We start from the raw sequence: 10,000 nt of genomic DNA on the forward strand, positions 1-10,000 counted from the left end.
CCTTCTGTCATTATTTAAGATTAACAGTTGGTCATCATTTTGACTTTAATCTGAGTTTTTCTTCTCAAATATTTTACTTTTGCAAAAATTATTTTTGTTATTTTTAAGTCTAATAATGAATTTGCTTCATAATGTAGATTTTTCAATCCCAGAAATTTACGTTTTAAAATCGTGAATAACATATTTTAAGTTTGTCTTGATTTTAAGCCAGAATTTTGACTGTAAAAACAATTTTAATCTCTCATTCTAATATCTCAAATACTTTACTTTTTCTAATGACCTGATTTGGTCTTAATTGAATCTAATATTGATTTTTATTTCATATTTCTGACTTTTTAATTGAAGAAATTTGACTATCAGAATTTAAATTACTCTTTTTTTTTGTACTTTACATTTTATTCTTAATTATTATGATTTTTTTGCATTTTTAATGTCAATTTAATTTATTAATTCATTTATTGATTTGTGTTTTTTGAGGCTCTAAACCAGGGGTGTCCAAACTCAGTCATGGAGGGCCGGCATCCTGCAAAGTTTAGCTCCAACTTGCTTCAACACATCTGGAAGTTTCTAGTGTATCTTGTAGGAGCTTGATTAGCTGCTTCAGGTTTGTTTGATTAGGGTTGGAGCTAAACTCTCCAGGACACCGGCCCTCCAGGATCGAGTTTGGACACCACTGCTCTAAACCTTAGTCAACAACAGACAGTCTCCATGTGCTAAAACAGCAGACGCATATTTCCTTTATGTTAAAACTGAACGCACATTTATTAAAAAAGCTTAAAAAGGCCAATTAGCAGCAGCAGAAACAGCAGTGTCAATGAGAGCGTCTCCTTCCTCCTGAAAACCTGTCACGATGCGGCTTTACAAACATAAAGAAGCTGACAGATTCTCCACATTTTCTGCCACTTCTCATTGTTTTTGTGGACGCAGTAATTTTCTGAGGCTGAATCTGTGCTCTCGGCCGTGAATCGCCCACAGTCTGCAAGCAGAGGCTGAGAGTGACGGTTCAGTGAGTCCTGCTGTCTCTATCACAGTCTGCTTTTACAGGAACTCTGGCGGAAAATTTTCACTTTGGAGAAAGTACACCGTCCATACAGCGGTTATCAAAAGCAGACATGCTGGAATACATGACATTCAACTTCATATTTGGATTTTACAATATAGCCATGTGCAACTGCAAAAAATGCTTTTCTTACTTGGATACGAAGTGAGTTTTTTCCTTAAAACAAGCTAAATAACCTGCCAATGGAGTGAGCAAAATAATCTTGTTTTTCCTTTAGACATAAGATTTTTTAGCTGACACCATTGGCAGATTATTTTAAGGAAAAACTCACTTAATTTTGGCATATTATTTCTCAAAACAGGACAATATGTTTTGCTTGTCTAGAAAACTCCTGATTTATGATTTAGGTATTTGGACTAGAAAAAAGACAAAAAATCTCAAGTAAGAAAATCATTTTTTGCAGTGCATGTTTCAAAAATATTTACATATATCAATATTCAAATGTAATCAATATAATTATGGGGTGTATATATATATATATATATATATATATATATATATATATATATTTATATATATATATATATATATATATAAGGAAGTCTGCGTTTACCAGCAGTTGGACAGGTGTACCTAATAAAGTGGCCGGTTTACAATATATAAAGGAAGTTTGCGTTAGGAAGTTTGCGTTAACCAGCAGTTGGACAGGTGTACCTAATAAAGTGGCCGGTTTACAATATATATATATATATATATATATATATATATATATATATATATATATATTGTAAACCGGTTGGACAGGTGTACCTAATAAAGTGGCCGGTTTACAATATATATATATATATATATATATATATATATATATATATATATATATATATATATATAGTAAACCGGCCACTTTATTAGGTACACCTGTCCAACTGCTGGTTAACGCAAACTTCCTAATCAGCCAATTACATGGTGAACGCACGTCAAGCACGAGTGGTTTACATGTTAAGTCAATGCAAACGCGGGAATAGACATCCTGCGGCACGATACGCGCGAATGGCGAAGCGTGAATTGAGCGTTTTGCGCATTTGACGAGCATTTCATGCGAATTGCTCGAGTTCAAAAGTCTGAACTTCAGCGGACATTCGCGCAGACAAACATGTTAACCAATCAGGAGCTTGCTCTTGTGGGGGCGTGATTGTAATGTACACCTGTTGTTGGTGTCCCGGGGGAAATCCTCCAGCCGACACCGACAAAAAGTTCGTCAAACTGGGCTGGGCTCAGTCAGAAGCACCGCTGAAAGCCTCCGTCATCCAGGTTCAGTTTCTGGAGGAGTTTATAAGCTCACAGAGCTGGATGCACCTCTAAAAGAATGTAGTGGACTCAAACACGGCACTAAATGTATCGACGCGGTTTTTCAGTCTTCATAAAACACATAAGCACTGTTATTTTCTCAATAAAATCCATGTTAGCCATTTAGCTATGAAGCTAGAGTCACCGAGCAGACAGAAGCCCTGTCCATCACGCGAATCCGCGTCTGTTCTGAAGGGAATATGATGCGCGAATAAAGCGAGTAAACTCAAATGTTCACGCGGCCATTTACGTGTGAATAGCGCAATTTATCCGCGAGTTCCACGTCTGGTGTGAACGAAGCATCAGAATGGGGAAGAAAGGGGATTTAAGAGACTTTGAACGTGGCATGGTTGTTGCTGCCAGACGGGCTGCTCTGAGTATTTCAGAAAGTGCTGATCTACTGGGATTTTCACGCACAACCATCTCTAGGGTTTACAGAGAATGCTCCGACACAGAGGAAATCTCCAGTGAGCGGCAGTTCTGTGGGCGCAAATGCCTTGCTGATGAGGCCAGAGGTCAGAGGAGAATGGCCAGACTGGTTCCAGCTGATAGAAAGACAACAGTAACTCAAATAAGCACTCGCTACAACCGAGCTCTGCAGAAGAGCATCTCTGAAGAAAAGAATGACGCAGCTTCTTCTGCCGCAGTATAATTCAGTTTTTACTGTTGATATTTGGCAGCAGTTAACCAGGAAGTGACGATTTTGTTCTCTTTGATTCGTTGGATGGAAACTCTGCGTTATTCGCATGTCTTTCATGTGAAATTACAGTTTTGCAAATAAATTTAATTAGCATTTTTGGATGGAAACACAGCTACTGCCTTAATGTCAGTCACAAAAAGAGCAGTCACGTACAAGAGTTAATGAATAATTAGCTTAAATTGGACAGGACATGTGCTGTAACTTGATTAATGAGATTATTACTTGCTCTCAAAACTGCATTTTAGTTCTGCGTACATTCTAAACGTCATATCAACCTCTGCTTGATCAATAAAAGGCAGACACACAAGTGCACTTTTAAATCTGTTGTAAAAGTGGGAACCTTAGGGTGTTTTCACTCCTGCTTTATTTAGTTCAGTTGAATGGCACTAGAGTTGGTTGTCCCTCTTGGAGCGGTTCGTTTGGGCAGGTGTGCATGTAGCAATCGCACTGGAGTGCGCACCAAAAGCGGACCAAATAAGCGTACCGAGACCTCCTTGAAGAGTTTTTAATCATTTTGGTATTCCAACTCAGAGTTCAAGCTTAAACTCAGAGTTGGTTGAACTTCCTTACGCCCTATTCACACGGGGCGTCAGCGTCAACGCTTCCCATTCACTTTGAATGGGTGACGTCAGGTGTTGCCCAACTGCATTGTGGATCCGTCGGCGCCGCTTCAGAAGCGTTCCTCGCTGCAGAAGTTGGGACTAGCTCAACTTTTCAAGCGCCGACGGAAGCGTCAGCCAATCAGATCGCTGTATGCAAATACACCAGCTCAGACAGTGGCCTATTGCTGACTGAATTTCATTGGCTGATGCTTCTATGACGATCGTTTCAGCTCCAACTTCAGACACGCCTTCAGTCAAGCGTTGACGCTGAAGCCTCGTGTGAATGGGATCACTACAAAGGCAAGAACATCCAGCTCCCTCAGGACTGTGCATTCAGAACAGAAAGACAAGAGACATTTAAATGACAAGACATGAGAGTCTAAAACAAGAATAAACATGACTGAAGTGGTGGAGTTCTGACAGTTCTCCTTCTGCTGTGTTTGCAGGTTTCGATGTATTGTGTACCCCTTCCAGCAGAAGCTGACACGCCGCCAGGCCATCATCACCATCGCCTTCATCTGGGCTCTGGCCATCGCCATCATGTGCCCGTCTGCCGTCACGCTGACCGTCTCGCAGGACGTCCTGCACTTCATGGTGGACCGAGACAACATCACGTACCCGCTGTTCACCTGCTGGGAGGCCTGGCCTGACCAGAGCATGAGGAAGATCTACACCACCGTGCTCTTCTCACACATATACCTAGCTCCGGTCACGCTCATCGCCATCATGTACACCCGCATCGCCCTCAAGCTGGTCCGGTCGCCCGCATCAATCCGGGACGCCCAGGCGGAGGACGAGAGCCGGAGGGTTTTCCGCAGAAAGCTGCGCGTGGTCAACATGCTCCTGATGGTGGCGCTGCTGTTCACCGTCTCCTGGCTGCCGCTCTGGATCCTCATGATGCTGACGGATTACGGAAACCTGACGGAGGCTCAGTTGGATTTCGTGGCTGTTTACGTGTTCCCGTTCGCCCATTGGCTGGCCTTCTTCAACAGCAGCGTCAATCCAATAGTCTATGGGTATTTTAATGAGAATTTCCGGCGGGGGTTTCAGGCGGCGTTTAAGATGGGGATGTGTTTAGTGGAGCCGCCGCAGCCCAGACGCAACGGCACGTGGAAACACAACCGTGTGTTTGTGGATAGAGACGCTCAGGGGAACGACAGGAGAGACTTCTGTAATGGAGAACAGCATGATGAGCTGGTGCTGGAGGATCTGGACTGATGTGCATGTGGAGAGACGCTTTGTAAAATGCTCACGCTGCTCTTTGAGGCAAGTTTTTACAGTGGATGGCACTGCAGGCTAGTTTTCGGCGGATGACGTTCTTGGGTAGTTCTGAACAGCAGATGGTGCTCAAGAAAACATTTATCCGCGGGGGGCGCTCTAGGGAAGTTTTATCAAGAGATGGCGCTCTAGGAATGGTTTATCAGCAGAGGGCGCTCTAGGAATGGTTTATCAGTAGAGGGCGCTCTAGGGAATGTTTATAAGGAGATGGCGCTCTAGTATTTAACAGCAGACTGGGTTCTAGACTAGTTTTAAACAGCAGAAGGACCTCTAGGCTTGTTTTAAACAGCAGATGGCGCTCTAGGTTAGTTCTGAACAACCAACGTTGCTCTAGGCTTGTTATAACACCAGATGGCACTGTCTGCTAATTTAAAACAGCCGATGGCGCTTTAGGCTAGTTTTAAACACCAAATGGTGCTCTAGGCTAATTTTAAACGGAAGATGGCACTCTAGGCTGGTTTTAAACACAAGATGGCGCTTTAAGCTAACTTTAAACAGCCAATGGCGCGCTAGGCTAGTTTTGAACACCAGATGGCACTCTAGGCTAATTTTGAACAGAAAAAGGCACTCTAGGCTGGTTTTAAACACCACATGCTGCTCTAAGCTAACTTTGAACACCAGATGGCACTCTAGCCTAATTTTGAACAGCTGATGGCGCTTTACACTAGTAAACAAACGTTGCTCTAGGCTGGTTTTAAACAGCAGATGGTGCTCTAGGCTAGTTTTACACAGCAGATGGAGCTCTAGGCTGGTTTTGAACAGAATACAGCGCTCTAGACTAGTTTTAACTAGCAGATGGTGCTCTAGGCTAGTTTTGATCCGCAGATGGTGCCCTAGGCTAGTTTTGAGCACCAGATGGCGCTATAGGCTAGTTTCAAACACCAGATGGTGCTCTAGGCTAGTTTTAAACACCAGATGGTGCTCTAGGCTAGTTTTAAACACCAGATGGTGCTTTAGGCTAGTTTTGAACACCAGATGGTGCTCTAGGCTAGTTTTAAACAGCAGGTTGTGCTCTAGGCTAGTTTTAAATAGCAGAAGGAGGTCTAGACTAGTTTTGAATACCAGATAGTGCTCTAGGCTAGTTTTAAACACCAGATGGTACTCTAGGCTAATTTTGAACAGCCAATGTCACTCTAGGTAAATTTCGAACAGAATATGGCGACCTAGGCTAGTTTTGAACAGAAGAGGGCGCTCTAGGCAAGTTTAGAATTAAAAAAATCATTCTAGGCTAGATTTAAACAGAAGATGGTGTACTAGGCTAGTTTTGAATAACAAACATCACTCTAGGCTAGTTTTGACCACAAGAGGGCGTTTTAGGCTAGTTTAAAACAGAATACGACACTCTAGGCTAATTTTGACCAGAAAAGGACGCTCTAGGCTGGTTTTGAACAAAAGAGGGCGCTCTAGGAATGTTTTAAACAGCAGATGGCACTCAAGGCTAGTTTAAAAAATGTAAATGATATGCTATTTTTAATTTGTATCACCATCTAACTAGTCAGACACCGTCTGTCGCAGCATTTTCCACAGATCAACATGCTCCTGATGGTGGTGCTGTTGTCCACCCTCTCTGAACTGATCTGCGTATGAAGAGACGCTTTTTAAAATGCTCACTGTTTGCTGCTCTTCTGAAAGCACTGCAGCACACACTGCCACTGCAGGTAGAGCTGCCTGATTTGGGGGAAAAAATGTATTTTCACTTCAAAGTAGTTTTGTTTGTTTATAGGACTAAACCCTAATATCAATATGAAAAAAAAGTAAAATAAAATAATTATAAATATTACAGAAATATTTTATTATTGATAATAATAATAATAATAATAAGTTATTTGACAGCAAAATATTTTTTATAATAAATTGTACTAATAATAACTAATAACACAATACTAATAAGAATATTACTAATAATAAGATATTGTTCTATAGAGCGCGACGCACAAAGTAACACGGGGCTAAGTTTAACACAGAGTTTTAAGGTATTTGCTCAGGGTTAACCATGCTTCTGAGGTTTTCACCACAGTGTCGGCAGATGTCTTCCTGACAATTATTGAAAAAGTTTGGTGAAATTTGGACGAGAAACACAGAAAAAAAAACATTTTTGCAGCATAAAAGTATTTTTTATTGTACTCAATATTTTTTGTATTTTAAAAGAATCAGTGAAAGTATGTCAGCAAAGTCTTATGTTGTTGTGATTGCCGTCTTCTAGGCTAAAAGATGAAACCATTTTGAAAGAGAAACACTGCTAAGCCAGTTTTGAGGAAAACATGACACAGCAGGGTTAGTAGTAACAGGGTGTTAAAATTCAGCCACACTGTTGGACACCAATTAAACTAACTGTGTTCCATCTTGCCCCGCAGGTGGAGTAAATAGTAACATCTTTACTCCTGGCACTTTTGGCAATACTGCACAGAAACCATAGCTCCGGCGATCATAATTTGAGTGCTCATTTGTTGGAGAGGCTTGTTCATTACTGGTAAAAAAAAATGGTTTGTATAAACCCCATTAATTTATTCAATATTTGACCAAAACCAAAAAGTGTTACTCTGTGCCTCGCTCTCCCCTATATCAAACTTATTATAATATTTTACAACGGAGTAATATTACTGTCTAGTCTAGAAAAAATGTAATAATAATAATATGACTATTAATATGGAAATATTTCATTGTAAAGTAAAACAAAATGGCCAAGCTTATCCTTTTTTTGACAAGCTCTTTATTAAAAATATCAATAATAAAAACTAATAATGAAATTTTTGCATGGATCAAGATCCTAAAATGTACATTAAAACAACTTAAATGTGGAGAAACCTTCACTGTGTTGCTAAAAACATCAGATCTACATGTGAAATAAACAATTAAATGCCCAGTTTGAGAAACCACAACGCAATATATTTTCAATCATGAAGCCCTAAACTGAGTTCACCCAAAATGAATATGCAGAATTATATAGACACTCACCCTGATTATCTGATCTGCATGATGCTTTTCTGGATCTTCTAAAAAATGAATTATGCTCCACAGAAAACAGAAGCTCAGACTTTCTCCTGTGTGTTTTTAATTGATGTTCAGAGTGATTTCTGAGCGTACTGTTCCTTTAAAAGAGCGATGCATGTTAGCATGTGGCATTAATGTGCATCCCCTGAGGAACGCATTCATTCAAGAGCTAGAAAAGCGTGTGAATGTGTTCAGTCATTGATGACTTGTGCTGTACTGGGGTTTGTTTTACTGTATGTGTTGATTGATATGCAGATTTATGTAAAGCTCTTCGCTCTGTAAAAGCAGCAGCAGTCATGAATCATCCTGTGTGAAGTGTGTTTGTGTCTTCAGAAAACGCTGAAGGGTAATTACTGAAATTAAGCAGCAAAAACGTGAAAATGTCAAAATGCCTGTGAAAGCCTGTGTCTTAATAAATAAATGTGTTGTAAAACAGCCGACATCTCTCGATCTCTCTCTCGATCTCTCATCTGTCAATCCATCCCTCCATATAATTTGTAAATCCTTCCATCCATCCGTTCATCTCATTTGTGAATTCAAACATCTGTATTATTTGTGAATCCATCAATCAGTTCACCTATCCATCATTGTATCTATCCATCCATCCCGACATTCAGCTATATAATTTGTGAGTCCATCCGTCTGTCCGTCCATCTATCCATCCATCTGTCAATTTGATGTATCTATCCATCAATTCATCCATGTAGCTATCTATCCATCCATCAACCGATCCATCCACCTATCTATATATAATTTTTGAGTCTGTCAGTCCGTCAGTCCTATCTATCCATCCATCCATTCATCTATCAATCCATCCATCCATCTACCTCATTTTTGAGTCTGTCCATCCATCTATCCAGCTGTCCATCTATCTGTTAATCTATTCATTCATCTATCTATATCATTTGAGTCAGTCCATCCATCCGTCCATCCATTCATCTATATAATTTGTGAATCCATCTATCCATCCACCCATCCATACCATTTGTGAATCCATCTATCCCATTTGTGAATCCATCCATCCATCTTCATCATTTGTGAATTCATCCATCCATCAATCCATCCATCCATCTCATTTGTTAATCCACCCATCCATCCATCTAATTTGTGAATCCATCCATCCATCCATCCCATTTGTGAACCCATCCATCTCATTTGTGAATCCATCCATCTAGCTTTATCATTTGTGAATCCATCCATCCATCCATCCATCCATCAATCTCATTTGTGAATCCATCCATCCCTCTATAGCATTAGTGAATCCATCCATCCATCCATCCATCCATCCATCAATCTCATTTGTATATCCATCCATCGATCCATCCATGCATCCATCCAACCATCTCATTTGTATATCCATCTATCCATCCATCCATATCATTTGTGAATCCATCTACTAATTTGTGAATCCATCCATCCATCCATCCATCAATGTGTCAATCCATCTATCCATCCATCCCATTTGTGAATCTATACATCCATCCATACATCAATATTATTTGTCAATCCATCTATCCATCCATCCAATTTGTCAATCCATCTATCTTTATCATTTGTGAATCCATTTGTCCATCCATCCATGCATCTCATTTGTGAATCCATCCATCCATCCATATCATATGTGAATCCATCCATCTATCTATATCATTTGTTAATCCAACTATACATCCATCCATCTAATTTGTGAATCCATCCATCCATCTATATCATTTGTGAACCCATCCATCCATCCAGCCATCCAATTTGTGAATCCATCTATTCATTAATTCATTTATATCATTTGTGAATCCATCCATCCATGTCATTTGTGAATCCATCCATTCATGCATCCATTCATCCATCCATCCATCCATCCATATCATTTGTCAATCCATCTATTCATCCATCCATCTATCTATATCATTTGTGAATCCAACTATACATTCATCCATCTAATTTGTGAACCCATCCATCCATCCATCTCATTTGTGAATCCATTTATACATTCATTCATATCATTTGTGAATCCATCCATCCATCTTTATCATTTGTGAACCCATCCATCCATCCATCCATCCATCCAATTTGTGAATCCATCTATTC

General features: G+C 40.0%; 2 protein-coding genes across 2 annotated transcripts in view; one reads left to right on the forward strand and one right to left on the reverse strand.

Annotated features, from left to right (window-relative positions):
- LOC137496858 (neuropeptide FF receptor 1-like) overlaps positions 1-6,673 on the forward strand; it is a 38,218-nt gene extending 31,545 nt beyond the window's left edge. Inside the window, exon 4 of the mRNA XM_073918964.1 lies at positions 4,096-6,673. Coding sequence (XP_073775065.1) covers positions 4,096-4,867 — 772 coding nt within the window. The 3' untranslated portion in view covers positions 4,868-6,673. The remainder of the gene's footprint in view (positions 1-4,095) is intronic.
- Positions 1-10,000, reverse strand: part of ascc1 (activating signal cointegrator 1 complex subunit 1) — a 192,131-nt gene that overhangs the window by 85,924 nt on the left and 96,207 nt on the right. The gene's annotated exons all lie outside the window — the stretch shown is intronic.

The sequence above is a fragment of the Danio rerio genome, chromosome 12 (genome assembly GCF_049306965.1).
Source record: "Danio rerio strain Tuebingen ecotype United States chromosome 12, GRCz12tu, whole genome shotgun sequence".
Taxonomy (NCBI): domain Eukaryota; kingdom Metazoa; phylum Chordata; class Actinopteri; order Cypriniformes; family Danionidae; genus Danio; species Danio rerio.